This window comes from Enhydra lutris, unplaced genomic scaffold, assembly GCF_002288905.1.
Source record: "Enhydra lutris kenyoni isolate GAN:26980312 unplaced genomic scaffold, ASM228890v2 scaffoldscaffold37, whole genome shotgun sequence".
Classification (NCBI taxonomy): domain Eukaryota; kingdom Metazoa; phylum Chordata; class Mammalia; order Carnivora; family Mustelidae; genus Enhydra; species Enhydra lutris.
The window spans coordinates 12,377,078-12,395,235 of NW_019154121.1; the positions used below are offsets into that span (position 1 = coordinate 12,377,078).

The 18,158-nt window shown below is 40.5% G+C and overlaps 1 protein-coding gene across 2 annotated transcripts in view; it reads left to right on the forward strand.

The window, feature by feature from the left end:
* LOC111154405 (cathepsin C) overlaps nucleotides 1-18,158 on the forward strand; it is a 35,778-nt gene that overhangs the window by 15,469 nt on the left and 2,151 nt on the right. The window contains exons 3-6 of one of the 2 annotated variants that reach the window (XM_022513965.1): nucleotides 3,911-4,077; nucleotides 7,769-7,771; nucleotides 8,670-8,825; nucleotides 13,766-13,881. In XM_022513965.1, the coding sequence (XP_022369673.1) occupies nucleotides 3,911-4,077; nucleotides 7,769-7,771; nucleotides 8,670-8,825; nucleotides 13,766-13,881 (442 nt within the window). The remainder of the gene's footprint in view (nucleotides 1-3,910; nucleotides 4,078-7,768; nucleotides 7,772-8,669; nucleotides 8,826-13,765; nucleotides 13,882-18,158) is intronic. The other variant, XM_022513964.1, reaches the window with a different exon arrangement.

Sequence of the window (18,158 nt, forward strand, 5' to 3'; positions counted from 1 at the left end):
CCATTTACCTTGCAAAGCAAAATTTTTCCCCCCATGGGAAGAGTAATGCCTCTTATCCCAAGGAATCCTGTGAGCCTCAAATGATATAGACAGAAGCCCCTCACAGTTGGGATTTAAACCTTTGTTGCGTGGCTTCTAGGTATCCCCTCTCCGTGTTTGGCCACTGACCAGTACATTTACTTCTTTAGCTCTTTGTGCGAAGATAAAGGGTATGAAGAAGTGGTCCACAGTATGGGGAAGAACCCTTGGGTCTAGGAGCCCTTGGTTATAAATTCTCATTTGACCTTCTTTAGGGCTCTTTGTCCCCTGAGACTCTATTATCGCTCTGTTCCCCTGAACTTCTAAGATTATTGAGTGACCTGTATTTATAAAGTGTGAGGTGACGGGTAAATGTGGAGGTGCCATCACGCCGTAATGTCAGTGAGGAATCTCGAGTCCTCTGACAGATGTGGTGAGAGGCTGCCATGAAAGCAGTCATGCTCTGCTGAAGTTTTTTCCCCCTTTCAGAATAACAAGATGGTCTTCCTGTCCCAGGGAAAGTTCATCTGGTCTTAGATGTGATGCTTGGGACTATGACTCAGAGTTGTCAAGCAGGTGTGCAAAACTACACTCATGAAAAACATGGGGCCCAGTTCTTCCAACTTGAATGCCCCTAACTCTTTTGGTTTCGAGGGAAAGTTATTTTATCTGTGATCTAAATTTCTGCCTAGATGGGGAAGTTTCCCAGGTTTCTCCAGCATGGTTAACTTGCTGAACCACATGATGTCATTATTACTTACATCTGTTTTTACATCTGAATCATTTACATCTGTTTTCTTCATTGAATTGTGAGCCTCCTAAGGGCTGGGCTGGGGCGCCTTCGGTACACGTGTGCATGTGTGCCTGGCACATGCACGGTGTCTGAGAAAAATGTGACCGATAAGTACTTGATAAATAAGTGAAAGACCCTAGCAAAATACAAAATCAGTTGTATAAATAACAATCTTCTTTTTTTCAGAAAGTGCTTTCCTAATTCTAAACAGAAGAGCATTAGTAGCCTCTAACAATGCGTGGACCATCCCTCCGGGGCGTCCTCTTCTAGGACTTTGTGAGTCTCATTCTTAAGGAAATAAGAGTCTTTTTTTAAGTGATTAATTTCACAAAATTTATTTTATAAACAAATTTTTTTTCTTTTTATAAAGCTTCATTTTATAAACAAGAAAATTCCACCCAGAGACCCGTTTCACCTTTTGTTTCCATTTTTTAAAAACCTTATTTCAGAAAAATTTTATGTATTTGTATTCAACTTAAGCACTGTCTTATAATTTTTTTCCCTTCTTAACATAGGTTTTGTTTTATTTTGTTTTTTTGTTTGTTTGTTTGTTTTTTATGATTCTGTAGAGGGATTGATGCACTTTCTCTTATAAGGCCAGATAGTAAATGTTGCAGGCTTTCTGGGCCTGTGTTCTCCGAGGAAGCTACCCAGCCCTTCTGCTGTAGCGTGAAAACAGCCATAGACTGTGCAGACATGAGTGGGCCTGGTTGTGCTCTGTAAAACTGTGTTCATAGAAGGAGGCAGCCTTCTCTCGCCCTACTTTATTTACCTCTGTCCTACAGAACTCCCATTTATCATGTAGAATGCTGTATAATACGATTTGAGTTATTAATTTACTAAATTATTTTTATAGATGAACATTTAGGACACTCTCTTGTTCTTGGTTTTGTTTTTAAGTTTCCGGTTCTCTTATGATGAGTGCCTTCCTGTGTTCGGCATTTTTTTTTCACTTATGTGTATCTGACAGTTTCTATAAGGTATATTTCAAGAACTCTTCAAAGTCTGGTCATACCACTTTCTAAAACTGCAGGGGTGCGGGGGCTTTGGCCTAGCCCCACTGGGCCTCTCCAACCAGTACATAGCAGAGGAGGGAACGTGATCGAGAGCCTGTGCCAAAGAGAAACAGAATACAACGCTAAGGGGTTTAGGTTACATCATATGAGGTTACCCATATTTCTGTGGTTTTCGTCTATAAAAATAGCAGTTGTGTGTAGTTTTGACATAATACATATAAGTTTTAGTAACCTTCTTATACAACACACCCTGTAATGCCGCAGCTCAGTCATACCCTAGGCCTCTACTCAGTATTCCTCGTCCTGGCTGGGACTTTGGCAGCAACAGAAGGAATGGAAAGCTGAAGTCCTGCAAGTCAAGATATTCTTAGCCAGGGGCAGACCGACAGCTCTCACAATATCATGAACCACCAACACAGATGTACAATGCTAAGTATGAATAATCCATGATAACATATCCAGTGTTAGGGAGCTTAGTGGACAGTGAAGGCCGAGATTCAAATCTAGCTCCTTGGGATTGTAAAGCCAGATGTTTTTAACTCCGTTCCTAAATATATGCTTTAAATTTAGAGAGAGTCAGATGTAATACGGTAATTTTACTTTATGTAGAGTTTAACCCATGCATTCCTCTAAACTCAGGGTTTGCAAACCACAGGCCTATTTTTTTTTAAGATTTCTATTTATTTCAGAGAGAGAGAGCATAAGCAGGGGAGACAGGCAGAGGGAGAGAGGGAGAAGCACACTCCCCAATGAGTGGAGAGCCCGATGCGGGGCTCGATTCCAGGATCCTGAGATCACGATCCTGAGCTGAAAGCAGACGCTTAACCAACTGAGCCACTTAGACGCCCCTCACAGGCCTGTTTTTGTGAATAGAATTGTATTGCTACGCATCCTACTTCATGCACGTCTGTATTCCCTATACATCTTTTATATGGCAGTGGCAGAGTAGAGTGGTTTTTGACAGAGGCCTTATAGTTTGCAAGCCTTAAAATATTGATTTTCTGGCTTTTAAAAAAGAAGCTTGCCAACCCAAGCACACAGGTAAAGTAATATCCGTCATATTTATTAGGAGTTCGCAAATGATATCCCGTGAACCAAAAATAACCTACTGTGTACTTTTGGAAAGTATTAAACACAGCTGACTGCCATGCCAGTTTGTTTGTGTTGTCTGACTGCTTTTGGGCTTTTGTTCTTTTAGATTAAGTCAATGCCTGCCATGGGCCCAAGTTCCTCCTCATTGAAGTGGAGCCTGATTTGTTTCCTTCCTCCCACACTCTGTTCTCTCATTCTGCATATATGTCCCTCTTCCTTGAGGAGATATTATCATTTGAGGGGTTGTAAGCTCTGGAGCCTAACTATGAGTTCAAAATCCCAGATCTCTCCTTTGTAGGTGTTTTTCAGTATGAACTTTGTGATGAGACAAAGGGTCATATTCGTGACATTAAATGGAGAGAATATTTAATAATCAGGTTTCTATTAGCTCCCCCATAATCAGAATGTCCTATTCAATTGTGAGGTTGACAGAAGAAAAGATTTTATGTGTGGAAATGTTTCGCTCTTTGTTTTGTAGTTTGCTGGAGTCCACATTTTGTGAGTAGAAGAGATCATAGTCTGAGGGCCTGAGCAGAATTTTGTTTCTGCCTCTTCACGGCTCTGTTTCCTTAGGAGCTCCGTAGCCTCTCTGAGCTGGGCTTCTACTTGCTGGCTGGTAAAATGGGGTTATCAAAGCCTCCTTCCTCATAGGCTTCCTGTGAAGATTGAAGGAGGGAACTTTTGTAAAATGCCTGGAATGTGGCAGATGCTCTAAAAATGTTTCTTCCCCTGCTTTTGATTCCCAGAAATGTTTTCTTATGTAAATTTTATTTGGCACTCAGCGATGATAATCATAGAAAAGTTTATTTCTCATCCTTTTCTAGGCTAATTCGCAGAATGTAACCTCTCAGGGTGAAGTTTTTATTTTGGTTGGCAGAGTCTGGCTCCCAAGATGGAAAAAGGAGCATCTTGACTGAACGGGAGCCAGGGAAATGGACCTGCGAGATGATCATTGATTCACTTGACGTTTCCTCCCCTGATTTAATTGCAGTATAAAGAAGAGGGTCACACTGTAACCAGTTACTGCAACGAGACCCTGCCCGGATGGGTGCATGACGTGCTGGGCCGGAACTGGGCTTGTTTCACTGGGACCAAGGTGGGAAGTACCCCTGAGAAGGTGAAGGTGAACACAGCCGATTTGGGGAGGCTCCAGGAAAAGTGAGTTGTCACCAATGGGAGATACATTTAATTTTGCTGTAGAGTATGTGTCTAGGTTAGTTCTTGGAAAATTTTATTTTGATTACATAAAGTATATTTGACTTAGAAACAGAAGCTATATTCTGTAAAACCTTCCTGGTGTTGAGTAATGGAACTGAGAGGAGAAAGTGTTTTTCTCCACAGCACTCCCAAAGTGATGGACTACTGGTGGCTTTAAAGGAAATTTGTATGAGAGACCATAGAATTGCAGTGACTAATAAAGAAAAATCATTTTATTATTGCCATGTGATAACATGTTGTAGAACTCTCATAGATACATATGTTTATGTTGCAACAAATGTAAATGATACTAATTGAAATAAATTTTACACAAGACAGTGAATAAGTGAAATAAAAATTCTTAGTATTCATGGAGTGTAGTAGTTTGCTAGGGCTACCTTAACTAAGGACCCCAGACTGAGTGGCTTAAGCAACAGAAATTTATTTTCTCACAGTTCTGGAGGCTACAATTCCAAGATCAGTGTCAGCAGGTTTGGTTTCTTGGGAAGCTGCTGTCCCTAGCTTGACACTGCCACTTTCTTCCAGTGTCCTTACACTGCCACCCTCCTCTCTCTGTCCTCTCTTTTTCTCTTAAGCACACCCAATCTTAATCAGGGTTGGGACTGCCCATACAACCTCATTTTACCATAATTTCCCTAGTAAAGGTCGTATCTCCACATACAGTCACTTTCAGAGATACTGGAGGTTAGGACTTAAAGCTGTGAATTCTGGAAGGACACAATTCAACTTAAAACATGTAGCTAATATTCTTGTTAAGTAAGGTCCAGTTTAATTAACTGAACCATACAAACAAGAGATTTCAGATTTTATCACTTGGAAGGAGAAGACAAATGGATATTAATGGTAGCAACTTTTTCTGTTTCATTTAGTTTATGAAATCCACTGAGAGTACACATGAATAAATGCCCCCAAGCCAGGTCATATTGGTAATGAATGATTCTGTTGTAGAGAGGTTGGGGGCATGAGTTTAAAGACGACATATCGTACTTGTCTGGAAAAGTACTCACTGAGATCTAAACTAATACATCCCCTCCATTTTGAGTTTATCTTTTTAATTGCTTGGCTTGGCTTGATCCTTGAACAATGCATTTCTTATTAAACTGTTCACTTTTCACCCCACCATTTAGGAGACTTTATGTACTAAGGTGCTCTTCTTGATTATTTCAAACGTTGCCTCATTTAATGAAGAAACTACCAGCTGGAGTGCTCAGAACCTGTGTTGTTAATTCATCTATAAAATGAACACTGGGGACTAAATTACCTTCAAGGTCCCTTTCAGCTCTCAATGATCTGTCATCCCATAATAAAGTACATTATTTTCAGTATCCTTGGATCTTAAACATTGAAAATCAGTGTTTGGGACCTAGCTTGTCATTATTACAATGCACATGTCTGTGTTTGATGGTTGCCAGCCATCAGTGATACAGCAAGGGAAGTAGGGCTGAGTTCTGCTTCTTGAATACGTCAAAATCAGTAGTGACTCATCAGTAGAAAATACTTAAAAATACACATTTACAATTTAAAATTTTACCCCCACTTCTAAAGAGACAAACAACTATAACTTGTTTTTGTTGTTGTAGGAGTGTTGTCAGAAATATGATTAGAGCAGTTTTAAAATCTCTTCAGTGAAGGTGCCTCTCTGGTTCCACACTTTGCACCAAGAAAGGAAGAACTTTGATAAAAACACACAAACAGGGGCGCCTGGGTGGCTCAGTGGGTTGAAGCCTCTGCCTTCAGCTCAGGTCATGGTCCCAGTGTCCTGGGATCGAGCCCCACATCGGGCTCTCTGCTCAGCAGGGAACCTGCCTCCTCCTCTCTCTCTCTGCCTGCCTCTCTGCCTACTTGTGATCTCTGTCTGTCAAATAAATAAATAAAATCTTTAAAAAAAAAAAAACACACAAACATTCTGCATGTAGTTCCACATCTTTCTTACTGTCTTCAGTGCTCCCAGGTTTTTTGACTGTATCAGAATACTTCCTTGGTGAACATCTAAATAAAAAGAGAAAGAAAAGTTCACAGTATGGCTAGATTTACTCAGATTAGGTGTGTCTTGCTATGGATAATTGGGAAGTCTTGGATAATGAGTTATTCTTAAGTAACAGACCCTTCTTTAGTAGAAATAATGTGGTATATTCTGTCATTCCTGGCACCTGGCACATAGGTTTGATGCGGGTTTGAATTGTGTGACTAATCAACTCCCCCAATCTTTTTGCTTTGTAAATATGCTTTTTGTGCTAGATTTATTTATATCTGTATCCAGGCATTTGATAACCAGTGCTTCTCAAATTTTAATGGTACTGTGAATCAGCTGGGAATCTTGTTACAACGTAGATTCTGACTTAGGTGGTTTGGACTGGATACTTAGAGGGCTTCCAGGTACAGCTGCTAATATGGAACTCAAGAACCAAGTTTGAGTAACAAGGTTATAAGCCCAGGTCCCATGTAATAATATATTTTTTTGCACCATATGGTAATAATGTTTGCCATGTTATATGTACATGATACACAGTTTCTGCCATTATCTCCTTTTATTATTATTATTACAATGTTAGAAAGGTAAATTGTAGAAATTACAGAAGGTGAGGAAAGGTGGTGATCCTACATTGTCACTCAGACGTACCATTTTTGGCATTTGCAAAAATGTATTTAGTATATAAATGTATTTTCACAAAAAGGGATTAATTCTATCTAAACTTCTTTGATAGCTTGCCTTATTATTTAATATAGTTTGAACACTCTTCCATATCAGTTGTTAACATTAAAACTACCAATTATTTTACCAGCAAAAGATGGTTTTATTCGGGAATAGCAGGGAACCTCAACTGGGACAGGCAAGCTACAGCAAAAACTGTAGGCAAGGCGGCAGAACAAAGGAGAAGCAGGCTCTTTTATAGGAGAAAGGAAGGGTTGGGAAGGCTCTATGAACAAAAAGTCCACTGGAGTAAACTAGGAAGTGGAAGTATCGTGGCTTCTCATTGGCTGCGATGTGGCAATCTCTGTTGGCTGGGCTCTTCCTCTTACTGGTAGTAGATGGTGTTCACATGCAAGGTCCCTATCTTCCTGTTAGATTCGCAGTTGGTGACCCATAGTAGGGCATGAAAGCTCCCTGCCAACCTCCCTACTCCCGTTTTAGTGTGGTTTCCCTTAATATTCACACACTAAATGATTTCTATACAGTTTCACTGAATAAACTATGTAGTATATGAAGTACCATTATTTCTTTAATCATTCCTTATCTTCAAATGCTTATTAGGTTATTATAATTTTTTAAAAAGATTTTATTTATTTATTTTAGAGAGAGAGAAAGAGAGAAAAGGAACGAGTAGTGAGCAGGGGCAGAGGCAGAGGGAGAAGCAGATTCCCTGCTGAGCAGGGAGACCAATGCTGGGCTCGATCCCAGGATCCTGGGATCATGACCTGACCTGAAGTGTGACACTTAACCCACTAAGCCACTCAGGCACCCCTAGGTTATTTATAATGTATTGCTATTATTAAAGTGTTTCATTGACCATCCTTATACATACATCTTGAATTTTTATTTTTATAGGAGACATTCCAATCCCAGGCTGTTGGTATACATGTGCACCTCCTCAGGCAAAAGTAAAGGGTGCTTTTTGGACCCTCCTCATAGGTTGTCTCTTCATGTATGAACCAAACCCAAGTTTGCTTTGGTACCAGAAAAACCGATTTTTGTTTGAACAAAAGATATCAACAGAAACTACTATAAACAACAGTTTGTTTAAAATATGAGGAGCGGGATGCATTTCAGAAGCCTGATAACTTTAGAGCCAGATTAAGGGGATTTTTCAGATTTAAAAAATTGGTAAAATTTATTGCTAGAGAGTCTGATGCAGTTTCATGGCTCCCAAGGATTCTTGAGCTGGGTTAATGGGGTCATACTCTGAATGCCTCACTACAAAATGACTTGAGACCAGTGAAGTTTCTTGAGGGTTAGGAGTATTTCAGGGATCCGGGGCACCTGGGTGTCTCAGTTGTTAAGTGTCTGCCTTTAGCTCAGGTCATGATCCTGGGGTCCTGGGATTGAGCCCCAATTCAGGCTCCCCATGATTCTCCCTGCCCCTCTGCCCTTGTTTGTGTTCCCTCTCTCACTGTCTCTCTCTGTCAAATAAATAAATAAAATATGTTTTTTAAAGAATATTTCAGGGATCCTTAATAGTTCAGTTTTTGTTTTCTGAAGTTTGATTATTTTATCTGATCATTTCAGTTTATCTAAATTTTGTGTTCTGAACATGTGATGTTTGACTATACCATTGCTATGGAAATTCAGTATCATATGTCTCTCTCTGCAGTGAGGTGCACTTAGCTTATGGATTTTTATACTAAAAACATAAAATAAAGATTATTTTATAGATTTGAATAAAGTGGTTCAGGTACATTTAAAAAAAAAAAATGCCTTCCTGAAAGATGATTACACTTTCCACTTAGGTCCAGAGCATAAGGGTACCTCTTTTAATGGAGGCTAATTACATCAATAAAGAGGATAACTGAGGCTACCTTATTTTTGTTGGCAGCTCTCATAGGCTCTACAAGTATAACGATGAGTTTGTGAAAGCGATCAATACCATGCAGAAGTCTTGGACTGCAACCAGATACATGGAATATGAGACACTGACCCTGAGAGACATGATGAGGAGAGGCGGTGGCCGGAGTGGCTGGAGAATGCCCAGGTAATAAAGCATATATCCCTGTATCACTAGTGAAGGTATTTGTGTTGAAGACCACCCTCCCTTTGAGCCTGCTCTCCCTGGTTTGCCCACCATTCTATTGGCCATGGGAGCCTAAACTTTTTAGGTTATCTTTGTTCTGTCTCCCTCTCCTTTCCATTGGTCTTCTGGTGCTCTCCGAGTCCTACTGATGGGTCTTGCTTTCACAACATCTGCCACTTCCATCATTCCCTGGCCGTTGTCTAGATGCTGGTGTAGGGTTTGATCATTTCTCTGCCGCATTATGATCAGCCTCCCACCTCCTGTCTCTCTAGTGCTATCTCTTGGGTCTCTTTCCCTCCCGGGCCCCACTCTGCCATTCTCTGAAATGCCAGTTTCATCTTCCTGTATCCAGCTATGGTTGTGTCACTCCCTGTTATCTCTTAATACATTTACTGGTAACCAAAGCCATCTAAATGTGACCATGCCTGTATTTAGTACCATGGCCCGTTTTCAAACAATATGACACACAATTACCGAAATCTTTGCTTTCAAGGTACCTCCATTCATGTTGCTCCCTTTGCTTCAATTATCCCTCACCTAGCCTACGATAACCCAGATTTGTCACCTATAAAAATCTCAAAACCTCTTTGTTAGAAGGTCCAGCAAAAAAATTGCTTCCTCTATATCAATTTATCTCTACTAACTACCCTCAGCCAGAAGCGACACTTCCCATCTTTAGCTTACACACCCCATAGCTTACTTCTTACTTAAGGAGATTGGGTCAAATAGACTTCGAATTTTGGTTTTTTGTTTGTTTGCTTTGTTTTTATTTTTTTTTAATTTTATATTTTATAAACATATAATATATTTTTATCCCCAGGGGTACAGGTCTGTGAATCACCAGGTTTACACACTTCACAGCACTCACCATAGCACATACCCTCCCCAATGTCCATAACCCCACCCCCCCCAACCGCCCTCCCCCCATCAACCCTCAGTTTATTTTGTGAGATTGAGAGTCACTTATGGTTTGTCTCCCTCCCAATCCCATCTTGTTTCATTTACTCTTCTCCTGCCCCCTTAACCCCCGATGTTGCATCTCCAATCAAGAAATGGGCAGAAGATACGAACAGACATTTCTGCAAAGAAGACATCCAGATGGCCAACAGACACATGAAAAAGTGCTCCATATCACTCGGCATCAGGGAAATACAAATCAAAACCACAATGAGATATCACCTCACACCAGTCAGAATGGCTAAAATGAACAAGTCAGGAAATGACAGATGCTGGCGAGGATGTGGAGAAAGGGGAACCCTCCTACACTGTTGGTGGGAATGCAAGCTGGTGCAACCACTCTGGAAAACAGCATGGAGATTCCTCAAAATGTTGAAAATAGAACTACCCTATGACCCAGCAATTGCACTGCTGGGTATTTACCCTAAAGATACAAACGTAGTGATCCGAAGGTGCACGTGCACCCGAATGTTTATAGCAGCAATGTCTACAATAGCCAAACTATGGAAAGAACCTAGATGTCCATCAACAGACGAATGGATAAAGAGGGAGAGGAGATAGACTTTGAATTTATAGAGTCAGGAATTTGGCAGACTTTTTAAAAATTTCCTCCAAACTATATATACCAGAATATATGGTCCTTTAACATGGGTTAAATGGCCAAGGATATTCCTGTGATGCCATACTTTGTTCCAGGAGAAATTGGTATAACTGTGGGGCAGAGAACTGGAAACCAATAGGGAGTCAGTGGGACTCAGTAAATTGTGTAGGTAGGTTATTTTCTCTCTTAGTATGTTGAAACATTCTCCAGTTTTCAGAGAATACAATGATTATTTCCTTAACATCTATAGAGTTTTTGGTTCAGATTTTACTTGAACAGGCCACTAATTGGTTAATTAACTGAAATGCATTTCTAACTTTTTCATTCGCAGACTAATAATCCTAACACTCTGACGTTTTTCAACTACGAGGCTATATGGAGAATTTTCCTATCGCAACTGATAGCATTCTCTCATTATTCTGCCCCTTTCTCAAAAGAATCTCATACAGTATTAAAGTGTGTTCTGAGGAATTTCTAGTCCATGAGACACTCTGGTTAATGGGAATTAGGGAAGGGAGCACGCTGTGTCCCTTCTCAGGTTTGCTAAAGTGACAGAGTTCTACTGTACGTGTGAGACAGGAAGTCGAGAACTGTTCAGTGAAAATCCAAAGGAGCGTGAGAGGATGAGGTGTCAGCGTTTGAGCCTACAGGTCTCAGAGCTCCCATGTGAAAGATCTGAGCCTCAGACACGATTGCGTGGCCATGCCTCATGGGCCATGCTGCTTTTATGTTTGATGATTCTGTCCCTCCACCCGACCATCTTTGTTTTAGAGAAAGGCTAGCTTTCTGCAGGGCTGCTTTTAAGGCTAAGGCTCCATTCAGAAGTTTAAAGGTAGGAGGTAGAACTGAGTGAAATGGAAAATACCAAAGCAGACATTGTGGTCTGGCTACTTGGTTTTCGGTAGCATTTTTGAACATGAATTAGTTCTTTTAGAAGAATCCTGTGACATAATAGAATCTTTCAGAGATTCTTAACTTGAGGTTTACAGAGTCATTGAGACTGCCAGAAGTGTAGAATAATGTATTGGGTATGGTCATCTCCCTGAGTTCCAAGCTTTCACCAGATTCTTACGGAATCTAGAGCCAAAGGAAGAGCCTGTAATGGGTAGTGCACCAGTAATGTTGGCAGTCTTCCTGTCTCACCAGTTCCTCTTTCACTCTTCATTTTCACATCATTGAGATCGATTGTCACATTGTTGGTTTTGTCTGTCTGTACCTTGATAGGCAAACACCCAGCCTTATAGAATGCCAGGAAGAAGCAAGTTAACATTTGAATGCCTGCTTTGGGCCAGATGGTTGCTTAAATAAATGTATCTGCATCATGTTTAGTCCTGTTACTGACGTGGATGATGATGGTGGTAGTTACCATCATAAGAGCTTACTCTATTAAGGATTTGCAGAGACAGGAAGTGTTCTAAGCACTTGTTAATCATTACTACGTTGAGCTTTTATAATAATCTTTTGAGGTACAGGTGATTATACCCATTTTAGTAGGAGTCAGTTGGAGTTTTGTGATGTTAAACTCTTTGACAAATGTCACACAGCTAGTAAGTGGTGAAATCACTTGTAGGAGGTCAGTATAACCCTAAGATACCTGCTCTGAAATTACATTTTGCTGCCAAACTTCTATTCCTTCTTTATCTTTCAAATTACATAGTGTATTCCTAAGTATATACAAGACAATTAGTTAATATCTGTTGATTGATCAAATCTTTTGGCCTCTCAGTGTGAAATCACAGAAACTATTTATTTCCATCCAAAAGTTGTTCATACCCTAATTTTTAGTTACAAATTTTTACTTACAAATCTTAAAGGAAGTATCCAAGATTTGTTTCTTGGTTTGATTTTTCCCCTGCCCTATATAAACAGTTTTCATGGTGCATAGCTTTTTTTATGTACCTTGGTTATTCCATGGGTACTATCTAAGTTGTATATTTTATGACATTATAACTTCTTTGTATTTGTGATGGTAATTGCTCTGTTTCATGTCTCTTAATGCTGACCTTCATACAGTCAAAGACCATCTCGTGTTCATCTCTGTGTCACATACAGCTTCCAGCAGTGTCCCAGCTTAGTTAATATTTTAGTGAAAAGTTGACATTTCTGTATGGAATGTGCTGTCTATTTTTAATAATTCTCAAGGTTATGATGGCTATTAACATGCGATTTTTTTTTCTCTCCCTTTATTTCATCTCCCTTCCATTGTGTCCTAGCCTTGACTCAACATCCTCTCTAAAAGGAGCATGTGCAGAAGGGAGCTCCTTGGGAGTACTTACAGAGGACACAAAGAAGTCCAGAAATAATCTTTACCAGTGACTAAATTGGAATCTGGTCTAAAGTACAGGATAACCACTGAAAAGTTGGAATAGTGCAGTCTGGCAATGCCAAGTTGAATGAGAAATTCAAGTAGTTACAGTATCAGAAAAGATGCATATTATCAGGGTATAATAGTAGTGTCCTAACCAAAGAGTTGAAAGAGAAGAGCAATGAGTTTTACTTGGGGTCTGGTGACCAGGGGCTGCTCTGGGAGCAGTTCTTAAATTAGAAATCAGGGAAAAACCCCTAAAGGGATTTCTTCTAAGTAGTGGGCAACAGGCATTTTAGATAAAAGGAGTAGCAGCACAAAGACATGGAACACTGAAGTCATTTAGCAGACTTGGAGAGCCGGAATGCTGTTTGTCTTAAATTGCTAATATGGAGAAGCTTGTAGGATGATTTTCTCATTTCCAAACAATGTGTCTATCTATTGTTCCAGGCAACTCTGCTTTTCATGTCTTACTTTCCAACTACGTTGTATAGGCTGCAGTTCGATACTGATGAAGCATTTTTGTCTGTTGTTGATGGAGCTGGTCAGTCTACTTTATCCTCAGACCTCTAATTTCTGCGCCTCCTTCCCTTCTTTTCCACCTGCCTCACTATTCACTGCCAACCATCTCCTGAGTCAAACCTTGGTAGTTCCTCTCTTTTCTCTGTATCCTTCAAAGGCCATCTTTAACTTCCCATGTGTCTACTTTCTTGGTCAAAATCTGTTTAAGAAAATGCAGTTATTTAAGCATACTAGCAGTAGCATCTCCGTGATGTATAGAACCAGTGTCATTTCATAGAAGAAATAGATCCTGGAAAAGACACAGATAATAAAAGCCATTGACACAACTTAGTGGTGTAATTGATACATTGCATAATGGACATGTCGTATAATGGAAACTCTGATGGGACAAGTGCTCTTTAGGCCAGAATCTAGATTCTAGGCAGCCAGGTAGCTAAAGTCATGGAATTAAAGGTTAGGAAGTCATCCGCAAAGGAAAGACTCTATATTGAAGTCTCATGTGTATTTCCATCCTAGGCCCAAACCTGCACCACTGACTGCTGACATAAATGAGAAGATGTTACGTTTGCCAGCATCATGGGATTGGAGAAATGTTCATGGTACCAATTTTGTTAGTCTTGTTCGAAACCAAGGTAAAAAAGCCTGATTTTTCATTTATTCATTTGGAAATGTTTATTGAACATTTACTATGTGCCACGCTCTTGGGTAGATTCAGGGCATACAGAGATGCAACAGTCATGATCCACTTTATAGTAAAGAAATGGAACATACATGGCCAATGGCCACCTCTTCCTTTTGTATCCATGACAGACCTGGATAATAGATAAGCTCTCCAGCAGAGCCCAGCATTCTTGGGCATACTTTTCAAAATACGTTCTAGCTAGCTAATGAAATTAATCAGTAATAGGTAAGACAAACTCCTGCCCTCTCTCGCAGGAGAGACTCCTGTAGAAACAAAGGATCACCTGGAGTTAAAATTGGTCTTCCTCCTACAAGTGGTTTGGTGGAATCCTTCTTTGCTACTTGTCCACCCACTCTCCACCTCTCCTTGCCCCCCATCATTTAGTTTTAATTATTGTAAGAGCCCAGAAAAATGCATCCTTTAAATTTTTTTTTCTGGTAAAGTAGATTTTTTGAACTGTGTAAGGACATTTTTAATTCACTTTCTGTCAGAACATGACACATGATGGTAAGTATTAACCCCGCTTCCTGAATGGAGGCTTTGCACAGCCCAGATTTACGAAAAGTATCACTCTTATTGCATTTTACCCATTATTTCTGGAAATTTGATCCAATACGAATAGTTAATAACTCTTCCTCTAATAGTACTCGGTAGCAAATTATCCTATTATCCTAAATTTTAGCCAACAATGACATGGAAGATCATTTATGCCATACTCAGGTTTATTGCTTCTCAGTTCATTTTGAAGATAATTATAGTATGCATGACTGATTTGTTACTGTAAAATAGATGTAGTATTTGTTGTCTAGAAACATTCTGATTAGCGTCTCCTGAGAGGATTATAAATTAATAACACCCAAAGATAAATTGTCCTTCCCCTTCCCTAGAAACTCAGAGATAATCAGCCCCTCTCACTTCTCAGCAGTCACCACCAGCCCTTCAGTTCCATGCTCAGTGAGTTCTTGCCAAGTGTTCTGAGCGGGCAGAGCTTCGAGCAGATCTTAGAGCCACCAGCCAGCCACGATCCTGTCCTACAGATGACATCAGAGATCTCCTCTCTTTGCTTTTGCTTCTACACATTCTTCTGGGACTCTTCCGCTCTAGAGAACATATGGATCCTGAAAATTCTCCCCTACCTTTCCTTTCCTGGGGAGGGCTTTTTTGGAAAAGGGGGTTAGGAAATGAGAGAACTTTGAAGGTAAATTGAGGAATGAATGGAAAGTGAAATTAAAGGGATATTAAGGAAGGATTAAAATTTACTGTCATCAAGCATTCCCTATACCTCTCTGACAGGATTAAGTATATAATGTATGTCAAGTGTTGACGGCCTGATGCATGGTTGCTTTTGCTGTATTACAGAGTATTTATAGAGCATCTAACATCTGTTAAGATGTTTTTTTTAATGGCTGGGGATATAAAGACTACTGTGGCATGGCTCTTGGCCTAGGGACTTGCCGTTTAGCAAGATCTGCAAGCAAAATACTAAAATACCAAAGGGTAACTACTTCACAGAGAGTTTTTAAAATTCATCGGGGGGTTGGGAGATGGCCAAAATAGAAGTTTAGTTCCACTTACTTCCTAAAAGATGCAGCTGACTGGTGACAAGACAATAATCTTGTGGGGGGGTGTTGCAAGGGGGCAGAAATTAGACTCTTTAAAGCCAAATTCTTTGACACTGGTTTTCTTGTAGCTTGGCAAAAGCTATTATCTCTGATGTCCCATATTGTTTGAGTGCTGTAAATATAGTTTGTATAGACATGGGCAATTTTTAAGGTTCCCCTTTTGACTTCCTTTTGGTTTTCTTTACTTAAGGTTGGGGAAAATATTAGTTATTTTCTCTTCTTAAAAACAGGGCTACTTGGAAATTTCCACTGACTTCAGGAACACCAGCATTCTAGAACACTCAGAATTCAGAATTACCCAAGTTAAGGGAATTCACAGCTTTTCTGTATTCAGAGAGTAAATTAAGATTAATGAAAAGAAGAAATATTGGCAGGACAAATGAGGTCTCACCTTTACACTTGAAAGCAGCTTTAAGCATTAGCCATGTAGCTGGATTTCTTCCAAGTTTGAGAGGGAGGAGAAGCTAGGAAATTGGAAGGCTTGGACTTTCTGGGTTCTTCTCTGCGCTATGCTGTCTTTATTTACTATTGTATCTTCAAGAGAGAGGGGGAATGTCTCTCAGATCACGTTAGTTAGGAAATGCAGTGTTTTCCTACTGTCCAAACTCTAGTTCATTTAAGCCTTGTTCTAAATACCATCTGTAGGGGCACCTGGGTGGCTCAGTGGGTTAAGCCGCTGCCTTCGGCCCGGGTCATGATCCCAGGGTCCTGGGATGGAGCCCCACATCGGGCTCTCTGCTCAGCGGGAAGCCTGCTTCCTCCTCTCTCTCTCTGCCTCCCACTCGGCCTACTTGTGCTTTCTCTCGCTCTCTCTCCGACAAGTAAATAAATAAAATCTTTAAATAAATAAATAAATAAATACCATCTGTACCATTAGCACTGGAATGCAGAGACCTTAACCCTGTCTGTTCCACGCTGTTCATTTTACACACAAGATAAAAAGAAATGCCAGGAAGGTCCAGTGACTTGCCCAGGGCCACACGGCTGAGTGACAGGCTGAGGATGGAGAAGACTCCCAAATCCCTCTTCTTAGCTCAGTGTGTTCTCTGCTGTGGGAAGCTATAGCTGAATACACTTAAACCATGTAAAAATAACATTACCTATTTGAGGTGGTGGAAATGTATTCACTACAGACCTCTGAATGGGTCAGATCCCCTTACTCTTTTTTTTTTTCTTTTTAAGATTTTATTTATTTATTTTTACAGACAGAGATCACAAGTAGGCAGAGAGGCAGGCAGAGAGAGAGAGAGAGAGAGAGGAGGAATCCCCACGGATCAGAGGGCCCGATGTGGGGCTTGATCCCAGGACCCTGGGATCATGACCTGAGCAGAAGGCAGAGGCTTTAATCCACTGAGCCACCCAGGTGCCCCAGATCCCCCTTATTCTTTTTTAAGCTGTAGTATTCTTAAGGGATAATAGACCTTTTAAAATCTGCATTCTAGCCTTGACTGAAGAGAGGCATTAATTTTCTTGGCAGCTGACACATTCTTCTGGGAACGTCACTGGCTTGAGGAAAGTCATCTCCTTACCTCATTCCCATGGTGTCTTCTGTTAACAGCATACTCAGTTCTTGGATGGACACATGGCCTAGCCCTCTCACAGTGCTGGATGGTCAGATGAGAAGAGTTCTGTGTTTAGTAGCAAGAGTGATTATTTCTGTGGCCGCTATGGCCCAGGAATGCCGGATGATCAAAATGGGGCCATTTCCAGATTCCTGGGATGTTATTTATTAGAAGACTCATGAAAGGAACACTGGCTTTGTCAGTTTATTCTCGCTAATCTAGTTCTTTGACACTCTATATTTGAAAGCAGGGTCCCAAGGATAGTGTTACTTGGATGGTTCTAAAAACAAAATGTGCCAGTTAACTTTGGCCTATTTAGTGACAAGATGATGGGGAAGAAAATGTGAAGATTCTTTAAAGTAGATGCAGACCTATAAACTGAAAAGAACAAAGGCTGCATTAGGAGATTGTATTGTATCTAAAAAGGCATCACTAGGGGCACCTGGGTGGCTCATTGATTGTCTGCCTTTGGCTCAGGTCATGATCCCAGGCTCCTGGGATCGAGCCCTGCATCGGGCTCTGTGCTCAGCAGAGAGTCTGCTTTTCCCTCCACCTCTGGCCCTCTCTGCCCTGTGTGCGTGCTGGTCGTGCTTTCTCTCAAATAAACAAATAAATCTTTAAAAAAGAAAAAGAAAATGCTGCTCTTGAGATACTGAAAAGCTCAGCTCACATATATCCCTCCAAAGGGATCTCTCAACTGAGAGGCTCCATGTGCTATAGACCTATATCATTTCTTCATTGTCAAGAATACTGTCAAATGCTTTGCAGAGACAAGGGGAATGTTTTGGGTTTCATTTTGTTTTGTTTTGCCTCCTAAAATAGTCTCAAGGAAAGCCCCATGTCATAACATTTGCCTTTTGGTGAAAAAGCTGAGATCTTTATGTTTGCCTATGCGGTTAATAGGATTTGTCGATTGAATCGTCTGTATTGGACTGATCCTTATGAACAACAGCAGCAGCACTCGGTATAAATATATTAACTGCATCTCTTCCCTCGGATTTGTAGATGTGTCCATGTTGCTTTGTGTTTCAGAGTTCCCTTAG